This window comes from Nerophis lumbriciformis, linkage group LG28, assembly GCF_033978685.3.
Source record: "Nerophis lumbriciformis linkage group LG28, RoL_Nlum_v2.1, whole genome shotgun sequence".
Taxonomy (NCBI): Eukaryota; Metazoa; Chordata; class Actinopteri; order Syngnathiformes; family Syngnathidae; genus Nerophis; species Nerophis lumbriciformis.
The window spans coordinates 16,729,756-16,753,309 of NC_084575.2; the positions used below are offsets into that span (position 1 = coordinate 16,729,756).

The window sequence follows — 23,554 nt, forward strand, 5'->3', positions numbered from 1 at the left end:
CACCTCCTGGACGCCAGCCGCAATTTGGTTGAGAAAAAAACAACAACCTTAAAACTAAACTTTTTTTGAAAGGATCATTTACTTCCCCATGACAACCTTCTCACGAACTTCCACCAACATGACATTTAAACGCGCAGTGTCTGTGTGCTGGCATTCACACTCGTCACGGCGATTAATATTCTGATTAATAACTAATTAGCACACGTAGACACACTAAGTTAAAGTACCAATGATTGTCACGCACACTAGGTGTGGTGAAATTTGTCCTCTGCATTTGACCCATCCCCTTGATCACCCCCTGGGAGGTGAGGGGAGCAGTGGGCAGCAGCGGTGCCGCGCCCGGGAATCATTTTTGGCGATTTAACCCCTAATTCCAACCCTTTATGCTGAGTGCCAAGCAGGGAGGTAATGGGTCCCATTTTTAAAAGTCTTTGGTATGACTCGAGCGACCGGCTTTAGAGATAACTATCAATGCTAACTACCGAAGTCTAGGATGCAGCGTTGCCATGGCAACAAGTTGCAGGGTGAAGCAATTCTCATCCGCTCTCGCACTAACGTGTCAACAACTTGTGTCCGACTTATGTCATCAATGTTGTTGTTATTGATCAAATTGTAGATTCCTTTTGTTGTCATCTATACCTCCGTTGTTGCCGTCCTCGCCACAGAAACCTGCTGTGGGGGGGTGTTGATGTCGTGTTGTCATAGAAACTCCATCACATAACTCCGCCCACTTCTTTCTTGACCTTTCCACTTGAGTGTTGGTGGACTTCATTTGTCGTCATCTTGGACATTATTTGTGAAATAAGACACGGATGTCTTCCTGTTAGCTTGTCATAATAACTGGACACCTGTATATAATGTGGGCAAGGCATTTGTCCCCTTAGGCCACGCCCTCCATCATTTACACAAAAGACATAGATTGTTGCCAAAGACCTAAACAGTACAAATCGGACCGATGACGTCATTATTGTGTCAGACTGTTAAGATAAAGGAGGTGACAGGTGGTTGCTGCAGAGATCCTCATTCACGACAACAGCTGGACGCCCCCCTCTCCTCCCTCCATTGGGAGCGCGCCGTGAGAGCCTGACGGAGCGCGGAATCTCCCGCCATTCCCTCACTGCTTCTTCGTCGCCAGCGTGCACGTCTCCTTTTCTCGCGCTCACACGCACTGACCCGCAATGTGGGCGAGCGTGCGGCAGCCGCAGCACCCAGCTGGCGCACACTCGCGCAGCAGTGCCCTCCGCTGAGCGCAGAACCCGCGAACATTTGGCGGGGGGTTTTTTTGGGTTAATTTTTCCCCCCTCTTGCCTTTTTCTTGTGAAATTGATAAGGATGAAGTGGCGCCAAGTATCCTGAGTGGTTTGGACTCCGCAGCTGGTTCAGGGTGGAGGGGGGTTTGGGGTCCAGTCATGGGCAGCCCGGAACCCACGCCCCTCAGCTTCATGTGGCTCGTGCACACGTGCGTGCAGCTGGCACGCTGCCAGGAGATCTTGGCGCCACATTCCATCCGCGTGGAGGGTGATGTCACGCTCGGGGGGCTGTTCCCCGTGCACGCCAAGGGGGTGCCCGGCGGTCCCCCGTGCGGGGACCTGAAGAAGGAGACCGGCATCCAGCGCCTGGAGGCCATGATGTACGCGCTCGACGTCATCAACGGCGACGAGCGCCTGCTGCCCAACATCACGCTGGGCGCGCGCGTGCTCGACACGTGCTCGCGGGACACGCACGCGCTCGAGCAGTCGCTGACGTTCGTGCAAGCGCTCGTGCAGAAGGACACGTCGGACGTGCGCTGCACCGACGGGGACGCGCCCGTGTTCGTGGAGGCGGAGAAGGTGGCGGGCGTGGTGGGCGCGTCCGCCAGCGCCGTGTCCATCATGGTGGCCAACATTCTGCGGCTCTTCCAGGTAACGCCCCCCTTCGCTTCCCGCCCACCTGTTGACAGGCCCCACGTCACGTCAGCAGGGTGGTGCCTGGGTGGGCGGGGCTTGTGTTGAGTGCTCTCACGAGACAGCAGGTGTCATTAGCTTACATGGTTAGCTTGTATAGTTAGCATTTATTGTTAGCATGTACTTAGCGCTAACAGTACACGCACAATGAATAATTCATTATTTAAAGTGAAAACTCAAATTTAACCTTTATCCAATCCATAACCTAACCTCATGGCAACAATGTAATTTCCCCATTGTGGGATACATTTAAAAAAGTATATCCCATTTTAACAGCCCTTGTCCCATGTTAGCATTGTTAGCTTTATTGCCAGCACTGTTAGCATCATCCCATATCCTAACCCTACTTTGACAGCGTCTGTCCCTTTAGTCATGTTAGCATTATTGTTAGCACCGTTAGCACCATCCCCTATCCTAACCCTACTTTGACAGCATTTGTCCCTTTAGTCATGTTAGCATTATTATTAGCACTGTTAGCATCATCCCATAACCTAACCCTACTTTGACAGCGTTTGTCCCTTTAGTCATGTTAGCATTATTGTTAGCACCGTTAGCATGATCCCATATCTTAACCCTACTTTGACAGCATTTGTCCCTTTAGTCATGTTAGCATTATTGTTAGCATCGTTAGCACCATCCCATATCCTACTTTGACAGGGCTTGTCCCTTTAGTCATGTTAACATTATTGTTAGCACTCTTAGCACCATCCCATATCCTAACCCTACTTTGACTGCATTTGTCCCTTTAGTCATGTTAGCGGTATTGTTAGCATTGTTAGCATCATCCCATATCCTAACCCTACTTTGACAGCGTTTGTCCCTTTAGTCATGTTAGCAATATTGTTAGCACTGTTAGCATCATCCTATATCCTAACCTACTTTGACAGTGCTTGTCCCTTTAGTCATGATAGCATTATTGTTAGCACTCTTAGCATCATCACATATCCTACTTTGACAGGGCGTGTCCCTTTAGTCATGTTAGCATTATTGTTAGCACTCTTAGCATCATCACATATCCTACTTTGACAGGGCTTGTCCCTTTAGTCATGTTAGCATTATTGTTAGCACTCTTAGCATTGTTAGCATTACTGTTAGCATCATCCCATGTCCTAACCCTACTTTGACAGTTTGTCCCTTTAGTCATGTTAGCATTATTGTTAGCACTCTTAGCATCATCCTATATCCTAGCCCTACTTTGACAGGGCTTGTCCCTTTAGTCATGTTAGCATTGTTAGCATTACTGTTAGCATCGTCCCGTATCCTTGTTAGCATTGTTGTCAGCACAGTTAGCATCATTGGTTCTCGGCATATTCCCTGTTAAGTTAAAGTACCAATGATTGTCACACACACATTATGTGTGGTGAAATTTGTCCTCTGCATTTGACCCATCCCCTTGATCACCCCCTGGGAGGTGAGGGGAGCAGTGGGCAGCAACGGTGCCGCGCCCGGGAATCATTTTTGGTGATTTAACCCCCAATTCCAACCCTGGATGCTGAGTGCCAAGCAGGGAGGTAATGGGTCCCATTTTTATAGTGTTTGGTATGACTCGGCCGGGGTTTGAACTCAGAACCTACCGATCTCAGGGCGGACACTCTAACCACTAGGCCACTGAGTAGGTGTGACTAGATGTCAGGTAATATGATCAATAAAAAGAAAAAATGTTTAAAAATGATTTCAATTGTTGTGTTCACGCTCAGATTCCACAGATCAGCTACGCGTCGACGGCTTCTGAGCTGAGCGACGAGCGGCGTTACGACTTCTTCTCTCGCGTGGTTCCCCCCGACGGCTTTCAAGCTCAGGCCATGCTGGACATTCTCAAGGCGCTCGGATGGACGTACGTGTCCACGGTGGCGTCGGAGGGCAGCTACGGCGAAAGGGGCGTGGACGCCTTCCTGCAGCTTTCGAGAGACGCAGGTGAGATTTGTCATTAACGTCTGACCTTTCGGTTTCGCCAAGAATGGCATTCTTTCAAGGTAAAACCTGGCTGGCAGTTGAAGGGATTGATATGCCGATGGGGTCGCCATGGCAACCACCATGACCACACCTTGCAAAACTTTTTAGTAAGAGGCTGACTGATTGGACAAAACTGACCTTGTCATTCATCACACATACACATGTTCCTATTAATTTGACTGTTTACAAAAAGTATTGGGACACAGCTTGAAGGAGTTTGGTGCGGAAGAACCTCCAACAAGCGAAGTGATTGACGGCTAACTGCGCATGAGTCACGTGACCCGATGATGTCTTTGGCCGACTTTTACCATTAGCATACCTTTGGTCCTCAGGTGGAACGTGCGTGGCTCAGTCTGTGAAGATTCCACACCACCCCACGACATCCTTCTTTGACAAAGTCATCCGCCTCCTGCTGGACACGCCCGCCGCCCGTGCCGTCATCCTCTTCGCTTCTGATGATGACATCAGGTACTCGCGTGGAAGTCATGTGACAATATGCGCAAACGCATGACTCACTGTGTGCGTGTATGTGTGTTTGTTCCAGAGGCGTTCTTAGTGCCAGCAAGCGGGCGCAGCAGGTGGATCACTTCCTGTGGATCGGCTCCGACAGCTGGGGCGCTAATAATGCTCCCGTCCATCAGCTGGAAGACACCGCCGCCGGCGCCATCACCGTCTTGCCCAAAAGAGCCACTATCAAAGGTAACAAACATGCCAATCAATCAATAGATCAATAGATGGATGCTTTCATTTGGTCTTCCGCCTGGGAATAACCCTATTTCTGGGATGAGGTTGCCATGGCAACAACATCAGCAGCAAATGGTTTCAACAAGTGTGTGTGTGTGTGTGTGTGTGTGTGTGTGTGTGTGTGTGTGTGTGTGTGTGTGTGTGTGTGTGTGTGTGTGTGTGTGTGCGTGCGTTGCAGGCTTTGACGCATACTTCATGTCACGCACGTTGGAGAACAACCGCAGAAACGTTTGGTTTGCTGAGTTCTGGGAGGAGAACTTCCACTGTCAGCTGACCAACACGCCCACACAACGGCACGCCGCCAGGAAGTGCACGGGTGAGCACGCACATCCTACGTTTGTGACTGCGTCTGCATTTTTAAAGCATTTTTAATGCACGACCTCATCCTTCATTTTTTTCTGTCTGTGGCCCACGCTGCAATACGTTTGTACACTCCTGCCTCAAGGTTCAAGGTTTTATTCGTCACATGCAGAGTACACCACAGTGAAATGCTTTTTTCCATGCTCTTCAGATATTGCGTACAGTGGGATCCAAACACTAGTTGCAGAATCTAATACACTAAATACAAACATTTGAATAGCTCTGATGTACATTAATTACAAGACAATAAGTCACAGTAGTTACGGTAGAAGTATCAATACAAGTAGAAGTACAGTAGTCAAATACAGTACCAGTGCAATATCAAATAGTATAACAGTATATACAGTATAGGAAGCAACAAATATTAAGGTGTCTACAGTTCTTTGGCAGTTGAGTAGTGACAGTAGTATGAACAAAGGTAATGGAACAGTATGACTTCTTTATACTCTTGTTTTTACATTATTTACGGTCATTGAATGAAGAGTATTGTAGTCCGGTAATTACAGTGGTAAGTAAAGTAAAGTAAAGAAGATCTTGTAAATAATCTGATCCAGGGTCAAACTGTGGCCATCTGTAATACAAAGGTGGGGTTGATGTGTTCTGATCCAAACGTCCTTCAGGTCAGGAGCGGATCGGCATGGACTCCAAGTACGAGCAGGAGGCCAAAGTGCAGTTTGTGATGGATGCCGTGTACGCCATGGCCTACGCGCTGCACAACATGCATGCTGACCTTTGCCCCCCGAACTCCGCCGTCTGTCCCAATATGGAGATGGCTGGCGGCAAGAAGCTGCTTAAATACATCCGCGCTGTCAATTTCAACGGTGAGCTGCCATCTTGTCACCAGATTAGTGGGACTGTAACATGCGAGGTCGAAATAATCAAGTTAAAAGCAGTACAAATCCATACATTTTGTATTCATCATAATCATCATAATGTTTGCTAGATCACAATTACGTCACCCTGCTAATAAAATGCATGCACTCGTAGCATGACACACAGTCGTGTGCGGATTTTACATGAAAAATTCACAAACCACACTTCTAAAAGTCAAAACAACAGCGATGAATTCAAAGTATGCATTTTTTTTTTTTTTTTTTAAGATTGTGTTATTAATAACCACTGTTGGGTTAGTTACTGAAAACCAGTAACTAGTTACATTTACTCAAAAGTAACTCAGTTACTAACTCAGTTACTTACACCAAAAAGTAATGCGTTACTGTGAAAAGTAACTATTTAGTTACTTACATATTTAAAAAAAAAAATTTAAGGCCCCCTTTAATGCCCTTTTAGCCTTCATTTCAGTACTGTTATTGCACTGGAGAATAATACAATCTGTTGATCAACTTGACATGCACTTGCATCACTAAACTCTGCTAAGCAATGTGGTCTACATACAACACACAAAGACAAAGATATGTTTCAAAGGACCAATTTGTTTCAGGCCAGAACAAATTGACAAAACTATTTTAAATAACTGCAACATAACATATATAAGTAAAAAACAGCATAATAACAACATAGCTGTAAACCAAGGAAGGCACACACTACATACACAAAGCCTAACCAGGCGTTTTTTTCTCTCAAGGAATTCTGAAATAAAATCATGTCTGAAGCCCAGAACACTCTACACATTTCCCCAGTTTTAGTTTAGAGATAAGGAAAGATTGACCTGGCCAAGCATCCCTCTTTATGTTTGTGAACTTTATAGTCTATACATTTAGAGTGATGTGATAATCAAACACTCTAGAAGTCTTGAATGAAAGAGCAACAGTATATAAGAGAATTGACAGAGTGTGTGTACCTTCAGTGCTGAATGATGAGCAGAGGCAGAGTTTGGAGTGTTTTCTTTAGCTTGCTTTCCATTTTTATGTACTCACTGTCCAGGTGCCATTTGACGCCCGGTATCATGCTAATTAGCTGCCTGAAAGCGGGGGACTCCACTGTAGAAATAGCCTGCATGTCTTCTAGCACATACGCTGCAATGGCTCTTTCAATGTTGTCCTGGCTAGCAGTGCTTCGTTAAAATCCAGTCGCTGTTGCTTAGGAGGTGAAGTGTGTCTCTCTTTACTAGCTTGGCCAAAGCATGTTGCTTTTGTAGCTGTTTCAGCAGATTTGACTCGCTAGGAAAGGATCTTTGATCCAAGACACAACTTACATTTAACTAAAATGTTCTTTTCTTTGTGGTCGACAAAAGAAAAGTAGTGAGAATATCTCCATGTTAAGAAACTCGACTTCTGGCTCCGCCATGATGTAAACACAGACACACCCTCTCCCACACACACACATACACACACACACAGAGCGCACCTCTTCTCCGTCACCTCTTCTGCAGCGCTCCAATAAAACACTCAGATCTTCTCCGTTTCTAGCCGATACTACATAAAAAATAACGCAGTAACGCATCATGTAGTAACGGTAACTGAGTTACTGAATATAAAAAATAACGCGTTAGATTACTATTTACCGCCGAAAGTAGCGGCGTTAGTCCCAACATTGTTAATAACAATGTCAAAAGTGGCTTATAGAACATATTTATTGTATTCTTTCACATACAGGAAGTGCCGGTACTTCAGTCACATTCAATCATAACGGCGACGCCCCGGGACACTACGACGTCTTCCAGTACCAGTGGAACGACGTCAACGGGCCAGGATACCGAGTCATAGGACAATGGACAGAAACTCTGCAGCTCAACGTGAGTTTTACATCTAAAACTTCTGAGAGTCCTGACAACACATCTGTATCTGTAAGCTGTTAAATGCTATGCTACATCCATCACATAATGACCACTGTGTCTGTTTGCAGCTAAATGCTACACTACATGCAATACATGTTGATAACTATTTCTGTTAACGGCTAAACGCTACCCTTCATCCTCCACATATTGATAACTCTGAATGTTAGCTGCTAATTGCTACACTGCGTGCTACGCACATACAGTGGGTCTGGGTTAGCTTTTGCCTCAGCCCTTAATTAAAGCGTGAGTAAAAAATGTGTGAAGAATGCACTCCACACCTGTTGAGACCTGGTAAGTTCGAAAGAGAAAGAGAGGATACAGTATTATCTGCACACAGACGCCACCTGGTGGTTGTTTGAGCACACAGCAGCTAGTCCTAGATAGGCCCACTTCTTAATGCTTCAGTCCCACACAGGATTCTCACAAGAATGAGGCAAAAAAAACAACCCTGTCAACTGTAGATAACCGTGTTGGTCAGCTGCTAAATGCTATACTATGTGCTCCACATATTAATGACTTTGTCTGTTAGCTGCTAAATACTACGCTATATACTCCATATTTTGATATTGGTAGCTGTTAGCTGCTAAATGCTATGCTACATCCACCACCTAATGACCACTGGGTCTGTTAGCATCTAAATGCTACATTACATGCTCTACATGTTGACAACTCTTTCTGTTAGCGGCTAAATGTTACGCTTTATACTCCACATATTGATAACTGTGTCTGTTAGCTGCTAAATGCTATTATGCATGTGCTTCATACTAATGACTCTTTCTGTTAGTGGCTAAATGCTACACTTAGTACTCCACATTTTGATAGCTGTGTTTGTTAGCTGCTAAATGTTATGTTAGCTAATGTCAGTTAGCTTCCATAACCAGCCATGATGGAGAGGAATCAAGTGCTTCATATTGCAGCCAATATTTAAGGATTCTAATGTCGGTGGCCGAGTAGAAAAACATAAACATGGTAATGCCAATCCTCCCGACGATTTGGGTCTCTGTAAATATTGTTTACAAAATCTCTGAGTCTTTTTATTCCAAATGAAGTCTAAAATCTGACTATTTAATTTACAAAAGAAGGTCTGAGTGAGAAAAAGTGGTATACACTGGAACAAATTTAAAAAATGCATAAGTACATTCATTTTTAATAGAGTTGACAAGAGCCACTCTAGATATATTAAGAACCAGCAATCAAAATCTCTCTGGATTCTGGACAACAATGGAGCAAAGTTGGCTTTACTAAACTCTGCGAGTGTATGTGTGACCTGGACACCCGCCAAGTTTGTGAAACTTTGCGAGGCAATTCTAAAGGGAAAATTGTGAAGAGGATATTTCTTAGCAGCAGAATATATAGGATGTATATTCACTTTAAGTCAAGTTCAAAGCGAGACACATGTCCAAAAACCTGGAGAGTACTTAAGGCAGTCAAAACCGAGGTGGACATGTCCGAGACATATAAAAGGAGGTCATCTGCGTAGAGAGACACTTTCACCTGCACATTGTGTCTACATATGCCTGTAATAAGCGGGTTGGTACAAAGCGCATTGCAAAAAGCAATAGGCTCAGGGGGCAGCCCTGCCTTGTGGAACGGTGAATGCGAAAATATTCTAATTGAACATTATTTGTCCTGACTGAGGCCTCAGGAGATGAATATAGGCGCTTTAATCCATGAAATAAAACCAGGACAGGACATAAAATAGATAATTCCACTCCACTCGGTCAAATGCCTTTTCAGCATCCATAGATATCACTGCCTCTTCAGTGTTAAGAGCAGGCACATCATACAATATATTGAAAAGACGATTAGAAAAGGAGCACCTATTCCGAATGAACCCGGTTTAATCTGCATTAATAATAGAAGGAAGAATAGTATTCAGACATAAAGCTAGAAGTTTGTATAATAATTTAAAGTCCACATTTAACAGACTAATAGGGTGATACGAAGTGCACACAAGGGTCCTTGCCTTTTTTAAATAGGAGAGGAATTGAAGGAGGCACCTAGATTCAAACGATTCATTGTACATGTCCATTAATAAAGGGGCTAGCTAAAAATAGAAGATGAGTATTGGGACGTATAGAAATTCCTAAATACATTATTGATCTCAAGATCATCCATAACTATACCTGAATCGGGTTGAATCTGCAAAATATAATGGGATGTTGATAGCTGGCGTAATTGATGATTGTTTAGCTTTATCGCCATGTTCATAAAAGTGAGATCTTGAATGGAGAATTTGTTCAGTAGCATGGTCTGTCACAAGGACATCCAGTTCTGTCTGTAAAGAGAGCCTTTCCTTATAAGTGGCTGGGTTTTGAGAGGTGGAGTACAAAAGTTATCTAACAGAGATATGCATTGTGTCACACTAGTCAATTTATTCTTCCTGAGTTTTTTCTCATAACTTGCATAGGATATTATCTCCCCCTTAATGTATGCCTTCAACGCCTCTCAGAATACAGATGCTGATGTTCAAGAGCACAAAAAAAACTATTTGACGTGAAACAAAATCCACATAGTCCTCATTTAAAAGTAATCATATATTTAGACGTGTGGTTGTCAGGTTTTTAAAGAGTAAATCCATTGAAATTGGAGCATGATCAGAGATAACAATTGCATCATATTTGCAGATAGATATAGATGAAAGTGATTAATTTTCAACTTCAAATTAGTCTAAGCGGATTTTAATTATGATGAACGTTAGAAGAAGGAATATTGCCTTCTAGAGGGATTAAAAAAGCGCCAGACATCTGAAACAGAAAAATATTCCATTGAACATGGAATTACCATCCTTCCCCATCCATTTTCTACCGCTTGTCCCTTTTGGGGTAGCGGGGGGTGCTGGAGCCTATCTCAGCTGCATTTGGGCGGAAGGCGGTGTACACCACACAAGTCGCCATCTCATCGCAGCTGAATTACCATAGCGGTTTTTAGTTTTGTGTAATGAGCGATCAAGATGGGGATCGAGCCAACAGTTAAAGGGAAAACTGCACTTTTTTGGGAATTTTGCCTATTGTTCAGAATCATTATGAAAGACACAATGACTTCTTTTTTTTTAATGCATTCTAACTTGTAATTAAAAGTCCACTTACAGCGGAGCTAATGCGAGGTCCTCTATTTCACCCATAAAATCCAATAAATAACCGTTCAAAAACCGCCATCCAACTGCCAACAATACTCCATTTACATTTCGTGATTTGAATTTTAACCAAGTATTAGTGATATTGTTATTATAAGCGCTAATGCAGACAAACTATTTATAGCGGCGACGTGATCACTAGCTGTGTGCCTATTTTTACATCATCGAGTGGCCTGCTGCTTTCTCGCTTCCTTGCTCCCTGTAATTTATTCTAGATCATAAATCATGTATCTCACCTGGACAGATGTGTTTTTTAAATTAATGTGCTGCCTATGCTTAAAAGGATCAAACTACGTAAATATGAATTGTTATTATAAATGTGCCTGTCACTACATTACATACAGTCATGGTCAAAAGTTTACATACACTTGTGAAGGACATAATGTCATGGCTGTCTTGAGTTTCCAAAAATTTCTACAACTCTTATTTTTTTGTTATAGAGTGATTGGAGCACATACTTGTTTGTCACAAAAAACATTCATGAAGTTTGGTTCTTTTATGAATGTATTATGGGTCTACTGAAAATGTGACCAAATCTGCTGGGTCAAAAGTATACATACAGCAATGTTAATATTTGGTTACATGTCCCTTGGCAAGTTTCACTGCAATAATGCGCTTTTGGTAGCCATCCACAAGCTTCTGGCAAACTTCTGGTTGAATTTTTGACCACTCCTCTTGACAAAATTGGTGCAGTTCAGCTACATTCGTTGGTTTTTTGACATGCACTTGTTTCTTCAGCATTGCCCACATGTTTATGTCAGGACTTTGGGAAGGCCATTCTAAAACCTTAATTCTAGCCTGATTTAGCCATTCCTTTAGCACCGAGTCTAATGACTGCATCACACGAGCCCTATTTAAATGGGCTCAGAGAAGTCAACAGGTGTCGTCAATCATAATCACTCACATGAAGTTAAGAGGCCATGCCATGAAGCTAATTTGATTTGATTGTAACTTTTCTACATCACCAAAATTGATCATGTATGTTGCTGTATGTATACTTTGTATATATATATATATATATATGTAGTCATTTAGCTCCAAAATGCCTCCTAGATCAAATCTTGGGCAACTCCCATTTTATTATTTTTGTCGACAAAGTCTGCTGTCTTTGTTGGATCATCGAATCTGTGAGTCTTGCCGTTGGATAAAGTGATCCGCAACGTCACCGGAAAGAGAAGACCAGTCCTCACGCTGGGACATGGATGAAGCCTCTTCTTCACCGCAGCAAAGGCTGCTTGCTTCCGAGCCATAGTCAGGGTGAAGTCGGGAAAAATGTAAATCCTCTTGCCCATATAGGATAGCAGAGAAGCCTCACCTGCACTTGGCAGAAGGAGGTTTGCATTATTAGGGTCTGGTGGGCGCAGTCCAACATGGGCCCGTTGTCCAGTTTCAGAACCTCCTACAAGAAGTGATTTGTGAACTCAGTCAGATGGGGGCCCTTACAGCCCTCAGGGAGGCCCACCACTCGGATATTCTTCCACTTCCAGACCTCTTTCGAGGAACTCTGAAAAACTTTTATCCTTTCTGAGATTTAAACAGTTCGTACAGCCAAAAACAACGCACGCATAGGGTATTTTTCTTCAAAGTCTAAATGGCACCTAGTACCCATTAAGAACAGACACTGGCTTGACCACCACGCATATTTATTGAGTGGGACGTGAGCCGGATGTTACATAATTGAAAACCAAGCAATATGCGCCATATATTGATAACTGTGTTTGTTAGCTGCTAAGGCCAAGCTGCTAAATGCTATGCTACATGCTTCTTATATTGATGACTCTGTCTGTTAGTTACTAAATGCTATTCTATATGCTCAATTATATTGATGACTGTGTCTGTTAGCTGCTAAGGCTATGTGTCAGGTTCAAACACTGATGACATCTATTAAACAAGACAAGAAGCAAGGAATTAAACTGAGACAGAATTAAATTTGGCTCAATTGAGGAGAGACGTCTGGGCTGTACTCTTGTACAGTCTCCAGCACGCTCTGGCGAAAGATTGTACGCCTCCTCTTTAATTTGGACTTTCCCTGATTACATGGCAACAGCTGTTTCTAAGGGACAGGGGTCGTAAACTGCCATCGCCTTTGATAACAAACAGTTCAAAGAAGCGGTGCCTGGAACTTGGGCAGATCTTGCTTATTCTCCGCTTTGGAGTTCTCGGGTCAAAACAAAATCTTTCTGTTGATTACGATACATCAAAGAAACAGAACACCTTCATGTTGCTTCCCATCCTACACAGTGGAGTTTTACAAGCCTTCTTCTTGGTAGGTTCAAAGACAGCTTTTGTCTTCTCGCCGGGAACTCATTGAAACACAAAGTTTTGTGATAACTTAGATACAATTATTCTAACACTATGCTACATGCTCCATATATTGATAATTGTGTCTGTTAGATGCTAAATCCTATGCAATCAATCAATCAAAGTTTATTTATATAGCCCTTAATCACAAGTGTCTCAAAGGGATGCACAAGCCCCAACGACATCCTCGGCTCCGACCCCACATCAGGGCAAGAAAAAACTGCAACATACTCCATTATATTGATGACTGTGTATTTTAGCTGCTAAATGCTACATTCTCCATAGATTGAACACTGTGTCTGTTAGCTGCTAAATGCTATGCTACATGCTCCATATATTGATGACTGTGTCTGTTAGCTGCTAAATGCTACGCTACATGCTCCATATATTGATGACTGTGTCTGTTAGCTGCTAAATGCTACGCTACGTACACACAAGTCAAGTGAATGAAAACAGATGAAATGAGGAAAAGTGGGATTATCCCAATCGTATCCCATCTGCCACTTGAGGGAATGATGGGAGTGGATGAGGATGTTCTTCATGTGAGATTAGCAACTTAATTTGGAAAATGGCTCACCTATCATGACATGTACACTTATTATTATTATTATCATTATTATCTTTGTCATTATTATTGTTATTATTATTATTGTTATTAGTTGAAACAGGGAATCCTTTTCACAATTGACCGAGTGAAGATCCTTCGCCAAGCACGTTTGAGGGTTGCTCCCATGTTTCATTTGATGACACCTTTCCTTATTATTAATGTTATGTTGCCGTAGCAACAGGCGCTATACACCAACCGGAAGCACAGCGACGACGAACTGACATGCTTGTTGTCTGCAGGTGGAGGACATGCGATGGGGCCGCGGCAAACAGGATGTTCCTTCGTCTGTGTGCAGCCTTCCGTGTCGGGCAGGCGAGAGGAAAAAGGCGGCGAAGGGCGTGGCCTGCTGCTGGCACTGCGAGCGCTGCGACGGTTACCAGTATCGACACGACGAGTTCACATGCAAGCTGTGCGCCTTCAACATGCGACCCGACGCTAACCGCACTTCCTGTCAGCCCATCCCTGTCATCCACTTGGAATGGGGCTCCCCGTGGGCGCTCGTGCCCGTCTTCCTCGCCACCCTGGGCATCGCTGCCACGCTGGCTGTCACGGCCGCCTACTTGCGTTACAACCACACGGCCGTGGTGCGCGCCTCCGGCCGCGAGCTGAGCTACATGCTCCTAACGGGGATCTTCCTGTCCTACGTTGTTACTTTCCCGATGATCGCCAAGCCGGACACGGGTGTGTGCTCGCTCAGGCGCATATTTTTGGGGCTGGGAATGTGCATCAGCTACGCCGTCATGCTCGCCAAAACACACCGCATCCACGCTATCTCCGGAAGGAGCAAGGTGTCGGTGGCGACACCCCGCCTTGTCAGTCCCGCTTCCCAGCTCGCCGTGGTCTGCGGCCTCGTCGCCGTCCAGCTGCTGGCCACGCTGCTCTGGATCGCCACCGCCCCATCCCGTGCCCTGGTCGACTACGACCAGCGGAAAAGCGTGGAGCCGGGTTTGGCGCGCGGCGTGTTGAAGTGTGACATGGGCGACCTGCAGACCATCTGCACGCTGGGCTACGCCATCCTGCTGATGGTTGCGTGCGCGGCCTACTCCATCAAGACGCGCCGCCTGCATGACGCCGTCCACGAAGCCAAAGCCATCAGCTTCACTGTCTACACCACTTGCATCGTTTGGCTCGCCTTCATTCCTATTTTCTTCGGAACGCCCCGATCTGCCCACAAGGTGAGTCGCAGCTCCGGCACACTTGAGACATCAATGCATTTATCTAGTTAGCTTACTATAAACCTTTGAGAAAACGATTGTTTGCGGCCCTCCAGCTTCACATCCAGACCACCGCTCTGACCATCTCAATGAGCCTCAGCGCCTCGGTGGCGTTGGGAATGCTCTTTCTTCCCAAGGTGTACGTCATCATCTTCCACCCGGAACTCAACGTAACCCAGAGGAGGCGGTCCTTTAAGGCAGTGGTGACGGCGGCAGCCGCAACTTCAAGATTGGCTCACAAGGTCAGCGAGCGACCCAACGGCGAGGCCAAGACCCAACTGTGCCACAACGTGGACGCCAGCAGTGAGTCACGTCCTCTTAAGTGTACGCTTCATACACATGGAGTGTCCAAACGTTCTCCGACACGGCCACGTACAGAAAAATGTAAAGATGCGATCAACCACTTTGATACATTTTGTATATTAAGAATGCTCAAAGTACAAACCCCGTTTCCATATGAGTTGGGAAATTGTGTTAGATGTAAATATAAACGGAATACAAAGATTTGCAAATAATTATCAACCCATATTCAGTTGAATATGCTACAAAGACAACATATTTGATGTTCAAACTGATAAACATTTTTTTTGTGCATATAATCATTAACTTTAGAATTTGATGCCAGCAACACGTGACAAAGAAGTTGGGAAAGGTGGCAATAAATACTGATAAAGTTGAGGAATGCTCATCAAACACTTATTTGGAACATCCCACAGGTGAACAGGCAAATTTGGAACAGGTGGGTGCCATGATTGGGTATACAAGTAGATTCCATGAAATGCTCAGTCATTCACAAACAAAGATGGGGTGAGGGTCACCACTTTTTCAACAAATGCGTGAGCAAATTGTTGAACAGTTTAAGAAAAACCTTTCTCAACCAGCTATTGCAAGGAATTTAGGGATTTCACCATCTACGGTCCGTAATATCATCAAAGAGTTCAGAGAATCTGGAGAAATCACTGCACGTAAGCAGCTAAGCCCGTGATTTTCGATCCCTCAGGCTGTACTGCATCAACAAGCAACATCAGTGTGTAAAGGATATCACTACATGGGCTCAGGAACACTTCAGAAACCCACTGTCAGTAACTACAGTTGGTCGCTACATCTGTAAGTGCAAGTTAAAACTCTCCTATGCAAGGGGAAAACCGTTTATCAACAACACCCAGAAACGCCGTCGGCTTCGCAGGGCCTGAGCTCATCTAAGATGGACTGATACAAAGTGGAAAAGTGTTCTGTGGTCTGACGAGTCCACATTTCAAATTGTTTTTGTAAACTGTGGACGTCGTGTCCTACGGACCAAAGAGGAAAAGAACCATCCGGATTGTTATAGGCGCAAAGTTGAAAAGCCAGCATCTGTGATGGTATGGGGGTGTATTAGTGCCCAAGACATGGGTAACTTACACATCTAAGAAGGCGCCATTAATGCTGAAAGGTACATACAGGTTTTGGAGTAACACACAGTATGTTGCCATCCAAGCAACGTTACCATGGATGCCCCTGCTTATTTTAGCAAGACAATGCCAAGCCACGTGTTACATCAACGTGGTTTCATAGTAAAAGAGTGCGGGTAGTAGACTGGCCTGCCTGTAGTCAAGACCTGTCTCCCATTGAAAATGTGTGGCGCATTATGAAGCCTAAAATATCACAACGGAGACCCCCGGACTGTTGAACAACTTAAGCTGTACATCAAGCAAGAATGGGAAATAATTCCACCTGAGAAGCTTAAAAAATGTGTCTCCTCAGTTCCCAAACGTTTACTGAGTGTTGTTAAAAGGAAAGGCCATGTAACACAGTGGTGAACATGCCCTTTCTCAACTACTTAGGCACGTGTTGCAGCCATGAAATTCTAAGTTGATTATTATTTGCAAAAAAAAAAAAAAGTTTATGAGTTTGAAATTTAAATATCTTGTCTTTGTAGTGCATTCAATTGAATATGGGATGAAAACCCTGCTAATTTATCTGAACAAATCATCCACATCTTAGCTTTGACTTATACAAATTAGTTTCATATATAATAATAATAATAACTTTGTTTTATTTTTTACAATATGTCGAGAGACAATAGAAATCAAGCTTTTGGCAGAAAATAGCCCCCGGACCACACTTGGGACAACCGGGTCCAAGTTAGCTACTAGCTCTTTAATGTTAGCAATGACGCTCAAACGTGAGTATGTAAATAGTTGGCTTCATGCAAACAATGCGTGTCAATCCTTTATATTTACACGTTTTTTTCATCGATGATATGTTCAAGTGTATAATAGAAATGAGATTAGATGTTTTGTCATTAGTGATGCGTTCAAGTGTATGAAAAAATAAATTAGTTTACATGTTATGTCATCGGTGATGTGTTCATGTATATAAAATAAATTAGTTTGCGTGTTTTGTCGTAATAGATGCGTTCAAGTGTATGACAAAATAAGTACATTTACATGTTTTGTTGTCGGTGATCCATTCAAGTGTATTAAAGGCAGTGGTGTGTCGTTCATTTTATTTTTAATTCACTTTTCATAAATATATAAAAGTATTAAGTTACAGTTTTTATCCAATCAGAATTCAGCTAGCTTGTTACCAGCGCTGTGTGAATTCTGCCGGAGGCCTTCTGAACCAACGTTAGCGGCGGCTGTGCAGTTTAACGAACGGAGGACATTCAGTTAACAGACAGTTGCGATAGCCGATCAGATCACAAGTTTTTGACCGTAGCCCATCAAGGTAGCCTTACGTTGAACATGACTGTGATTGGATACTCACTTGTCACTCCCAAGTATCCAATCAAAAGTTGTGATTTACGAAAGCATAAAGCGGCACCGGAACCATACCCGGCCAACGGAGAAATCAGCGGTACTCACTTTTTTAACTAACAAAGAAGCAGAGCAAATTGTTGATTAGGTGGCAGATATATATTTGCAAGGGTGTTTTCAAGAAGGGTGTTTAAAGAGAAACTACATCTTGTGAAATGAGGTCGACCAATCCCGGAAACGAGTTAAGCTGTCCTGGCGGTGAAATGGTTTGCCCGCCACTTCCACTCGAATCAACAAACTACGAGCGGTACCAATGGCTTTACAAATTGTTCAAATATATTTTTTCATATTCAAAATGTTTTTTTACAATTATGTTAGTTTTGACAGTACCACGTGCGATGCGGGTTTATTGATTTTTAAATGCACCAAAAAATAGCCCGTTTTGTAGTGACAAATTGAGGTGATTCAATGGCCAGTAGTGTGCAAGTGTGTTTCTGTATAGTATTTTTCAAGCCATGCACATATGGCGACATAAATTATTGTATTTTGAGAGGTATTTATTGAAGTCAGACTAAGTAAGACATTACTGAAGGCCTAGGTGGGAGGGGGGGGGAGGGCTATCCCAGCTGCATTCGGATGGAAGGTTGGGTACACCCTGGACAAGTAGCCACCTCATCGCGTTATGTTGTCGGTGATGCAATCAACGGATGAAAATAGAACTTGGTTTACATGTTTTGTCATCGGTGATGCGTTCAAGTGTCTAATGAAAATTAGTTTACATGTTTTGTTGTGATGCATTCAGGTGTATGAAAATAGAAAATAACTTACATGGTTTTGGTCGGTGATGTGTTTGAATGTTTTGTCTTCGGTGATGAAAATAGAAATTAGTTTAAATTTTTTGTCATAAGCGATGTGTTCAAGTGTGTAAAAAATACAAATTAGTTCAAATGTTGTGTTCTGTGATGCGTTCAAATGTATGAAAATAGATATTTACATGTTTTGTCGCCAGTGATATGTTCAAGTGTTTCAAAATAAAAATGAGTATCCATGTTTTGTCCTCAGTGATGCGTTCAAGTGTATAATTAAAAAATAGTTTACTTGTTTTTTCGTAAGTGATGCGTTCACGTGTATGAAAAAATAATTGAGTTTACATGTTGTGTCCTTGGTGATGCATTCAGGTGTATGAAAAAAATTAATTAGTGTACTTGTTTTGTCTCTGATGATGCATTCAAGTGTTTGAAAATAGAATTTAGTTTACATGTTTTGTCCTTGGTGATGCGTTCAGGTGTATGAAATAAGAAATTGGTGTACTTGTTTTGTCTCTGATGATGCATTTAAGTGTTTGAAAATAGATATTAGTTTACCTGTTTTGTTGTCGGTGATGCAATCAAGCGGATGAAAATAGACCTTAGTTTACATGTTTTGTCATCGGTGATGCGTTCAAGTGTCTAATGAAAATTAGTTTACATGTTTTTTTGTGATGCATTCAGGTGTATGAAAATAGAAAATAACTTACAGGTTTTTTTGTCGGTGATGTGTTTAAATGTTTTGTCTTCGGTGATGAAAATAGAAATTAGTTTACATTTTTTGTCATAAGCGATGTGTTCAAGTGTGTAAAAAATACAAATTAGTTAAAATGTTGTGTTCTGTGATGCGTTCAAATGTATGAAAATGGAAATTAGTGTACAAGTTTTGCTGTGAGTGATGCGTTCAAGTGTATGAAAATAGATATTTACATGTTACATGTTTTGTCGCCAGTGATATGTTCAAGTGTTTCAAAATAAAAATGAGTATCCATGTTTTGTCCTCGGTGATGCGTTCAAGTGTATAATTAAAAAATAGTTTACATGTTTTTTCGTAATTGATGCGTTCACTTGTATGAAAAAAATAATTGAGTTTACATGTTTTGTCCTTGGTGATGCATTCAGGTGTATGAAAAAATAAATTAGTGTACTTGTTTTGTCTCTGATAATGCATTCAAGTGTTTGAAAATAGAATTTAGTTTACATGTTTTGTCGTCGGTGATGCGTTCAGGTGTATGAAATAAGAAATTGGTGTACTTGTTTTGTCTCTGAGGATGCATTTAAGTGTTTGAAAATAGATATTAGTTTACCTGTTTTGTTGTCGGTGACGGTGATGCAATCAAGTGGATGAAAATAGAAATTGGTTTACATGTTTTGTCATCGGTGATGCGTTCAAGTGTCTAATGAAAATTAGTTTACATGTTTTTTTGTGATGCATTCAGGTGTATGAAAATAGAAAACAACTTACATGTTTTTTTGTCGGTGATGTGTTTAAATGTTTTGTCTTCGGTGATGAAAATAGAAATTAGTTTACATTTTTTGTCATAAGCGATGTGTTCAAGTGTGTAAAAAATACAAATTAGTTAAAATGTTGTGTTCTGTGATGCGTTCAAGTGTATGAAAATGGAAATTAGTATACAAGTTTTGCTGTGAGTGATGCGTTCAAGTGTATGAAAATAGATAGTTACATGTTTTGTCGCCAGTGGTATGTTCAAGTGTTTCAAAATAAAAATGAGTATCCATGTTTTGTCATCGTTGATGCGTTCAAGTGTATAATTAAAAAAATAGTTTACACGTTTTTCCGTAAGTGATGCGTTCACGTGTATGAAAAAAGAATTGAGTTTACATATTTTGTCCTTGGTGATGCATTCAGGTGTATGAAAAAATAAATTAGTGTACTTGTTTTGTCTCTGATGATGCATTCAAGGGTTTGAAAATAGAAATTAGTTTACATGTTTTGTCGTCGGTGATGCATTGAAGTGGATGAAAATAGAAATTGGTTTACATGTTTTGTCATCGGTGATGCGTTCAAGTGTATGAAAAAAGAAGTTAGTTTACATGTTTTGTCATCGGTGATGTGTTCAAGTGTATGAAAGTAGAAATAGAATTGAAACAATCACCTGACTAAATGTGCTTTTTCCTCTCTTGGCAGGCTAATTTCCTCTGTTGTGACAGGTAAGACAAGCTTTTATTCTTGTTTCTTTTTTCTTCTAGCATCACATGACCTCTCATCCATGACCGCGTTTGTGTGTCAGCAGGTGACTTGACCTGACACCATCTTCCATCAGCTTGTTGCTTTTGTGAGAAGGGGGGGAAAGCTTTTTTCGGCGATGTCTCACTCTGACGTCCAGGTAGAGACAGTTTGACCTGAAAGGTTCCAAACTTCCTGTCAACTTTTTTTTTTTTTTTTTTTGGAATGAAGCCATTGCTTACCAGCCATTAAAATATGGACCATCTCCAAGTCTGACATAAGTCAACAAACATTCCAAAGTGGGAATGAAAGTCAGCTGGTCAGCATGCTATGTTGTCGTTTGAGCATTTGTCTTCTACAAGAATGATTGCTTCGTTGTTTACTTTTACTTTAGGAGAGCAAAACAAATCCAGTAGACGAATGTAGACACATGACCAAATATGGGCGAGACGTCTTTGAGGTGGTACATGATTGCAGTGACAGCTATGGGAGGCTGAATACTACTTTTTTCCTTCCTTTGAAAGAATTTCTTGGCGCCACCTCCAAGCTGCTTGTTAAGTCAGAAATGAAAAACGAAAAAGCAATTTAAGGGCTATTTATTTCAGAGATGGAATATTGGTTTGGTTTGCTTCAGACTTGCAGCATGTGTTTCATTTGTGAGTTGTGTTATTCTGTGATGTCCTTCACTCAGGCTGTGTCTCAAATGGAATACTTCCTTCCGTCAGCACACTTCAATAAGTCACACTGAGTGTGCACACGTTCACGGTGTAGTGGAAATGACCATCACAATATTTACCGTATCTGTTTCCTCTCTCTTTTTCAACTCAAGTTCGTCTCTACACTGGCGATTCTTGCATTCCCATAATTGATGGCGTTACGAGTGTCGACCTGCAAACGCATTTTGACCCTTTAATACGCTTTACTGTTATAGTGTTGTATTTGCCTGTGTCACTTTCACTCACCGTCTCGCTTCTCTCCTTGCAAACCTTCTTGTGTAGCGTGGCGTCAAGCTCAAAACTTCACATGGCATAAAGGCTGTGATTAGTCAGCTTTTAGTACTTTGTTTCCTGTGTGTGACTCCTTCAGGGGGCGTTCAACCCACCTCCTAAAATGCATGGGTTAGTTCCAGCTGCTATAACACTCCCCTTTTTCGCTTTAATTGGCCATCGTTCGCTTGCAACAAGGGAAGCTAACAAGCTCAATAGTCGTGAGAGTTGTGGTTGCTCACTGAGTTGTAGTGAGGGTGTTCACAAAGTGTGACTCAATTAAGTGTTTTTCACTTGTCCAAGTATATCTGTTTGAAAAAAATAAAATCCTTATGCACTCAAAATGCTAGGTGTAAGTATGGAAGTGTGCTAATTGAAGCACAGCCCGTGTCTCCAGTGTTGTATAATCGTGGAAAAATCATGCATGTCTTCATTTGTGACCTCTGCAGACCATGTGACCTGATGTTGCATGATTTCTTTTATTTACTCTTTGTTGGACGTCCTCATGAAGACCACAAGTGCATACGTTTGTGTTTGTTGTGTGCATGCGTGTGTTTGTGTTGCTCGCTGCTTTTGTGCACAATGTTGTGGTGGGACCATGACCTTTAATGCCTTTCCTGTGATCTTGTCAGAGAATGGATCAAATATATTTGTTACTTTTGATAACAACTCTCGTGTGTTGTTGTTGTTGTTGTTTTAGCTCTCTTACACACAAACACACAGAGTCAATACAAGTTACTCTCTCTCATAAGTAGCTACAGTACCTCACAAGAGTATAGTATGCCTCATATTCAACAATGAAGAAATTAGTTGATAATGTGCAGGTTGCATAAACGTTACATTTACTGTACTCTGAAAATAAGTCTATTGTACACACTTCCATTAATGTACTGGCAACAGAAGTGAGTACACTTGAAAATGTAAAAAGTACACTAGCCATGTCAACAAGACTACACTACTAATTGAAAATGAAAACAAAAGTGCACTACTAAGTGAACATGTAAACAAAAGTGAGTACGCCTAAGAGAACATTTTAACAATAATCAATACACGGAGTTAAAAATTTAATAAAAATACACTACTTAATGAAAATAAATAAATAAATGATAAATGGGTTGTACTTGTATAGCGCTTTTCTACCTTCAAGGTACTCAAAGCGCTTTGACACTACTTCCACATTTACCCATTCACACACACATTCACACACTGATGGAGGGAGCTGCCATGCAAGGCGCTAACCAGCACCCATCAGGAGCAAGGGTGAAGTGTCTTGCTCAGGACACAACGGACATGACGAGGTTGGTACTAGGTGGGGATTGAACCAGGGACCCTTGGGTTGCGCACGGCCACTCTCCCACTGCGCCACGCCGTCCCAAGCAGAAGTACACTACTAATGAAAATATAAACAAGACTAGACTACTAATTGAAACTTTAAAAACAAGTGTACGCTACAAATAAAGTGCACTACTGAATGAAAATGTAAACAAAAGTACACTACCAACTAAAGTGCACTACTAAGTGAAAATGTAAACAAAAGTGAGTGCACAACTAATAGAAAATGCTAACAAAAGTAAGTGGAAATATATATATATATATATATATATATATATATATATATATATATATATATATATATATACATACATACATATTAGGGCTGCAACAATTAATCAATTAAATCGATTATAAAATAGTTGCCGATTAATTTATTCATCGATTCGTTGGATCTATGCTATGGGCATGCGCAGAGGCTTTAAAAAAAATAAAAAAATAAAAATATTATTATTTAAAAAAAAAAATGTTTTAATAAACCTTTATTTATAAACTGCAACATTTACAAA

General features: G+C 42.0%; 1 protein-coding gene across 1 annotated transcript; it reads left to right on the forward strand.

Annotated features, from left to right (window-relative positions):
• The first annotated feature begins 1,031 nt into the window (after nucleotides 1–1,031).
• LOC133570924 (metabotropic glutamate receptor 7-like) lies at nucleotides 1,032–22,760 on the forward strand. Its single transcript, XM_061923759.2, has 11 exons — nucleotides 1,032–1,901; nucleotides 3,641–3,857; nucleotides 4,229–4,364; nucleotides 4,441–4,595; nucleotides 4,819–4,956; nucleotides 5,621–5,821; nucleotides 7,556–7,695; nucleotides 14,021–14,956; nucleotides 15,052–15,298; nucleotides 20,689–20,711; nucleotides 20,795–22,760. The coding sequence occupies exons 1-10, from the start codon at nucleotides 1,410–1,412 to the stop codon at nucleotides 20,691–20,693; spliced, it is 2,667 nt and encodes an 888-aa protein (XP_061779743.1). The 5' UTR covers nucleotides 1,032–1,409; the 3' UTR covers nucleotides 20,694–20,711; nucleotides 20,795–22,760.
• The last annotated feature ends 794 nt before the right edge of the window (nucleotides 22,761–23,554 follow it).

Bases quoted from the DNA above. Each gene is read 5' to 3' on its own strand.
- LOC133570924 (XM_061923759.2), top strand. From the start codon at position 1,410: ATGGGCAGCCCGGAACCCACGCCCCTCAGCTTCATGTGGCTCGTGCAC. The intron at 4,365-4,440 runs GTACTCGCGTGG...TGTTTGTTCCAG, and splicing joins GCTTCTGATGATGACATCAG to AGGCGTTCTTAGTGCCAGCA. The intron at 14,957-15,051 runs GTGAGTCGCAGC...GCGGCCCTCCAG, and splicing joins CGCCCCGATCTGCCCACAAG to CTTCACATCCAGACCACCGC.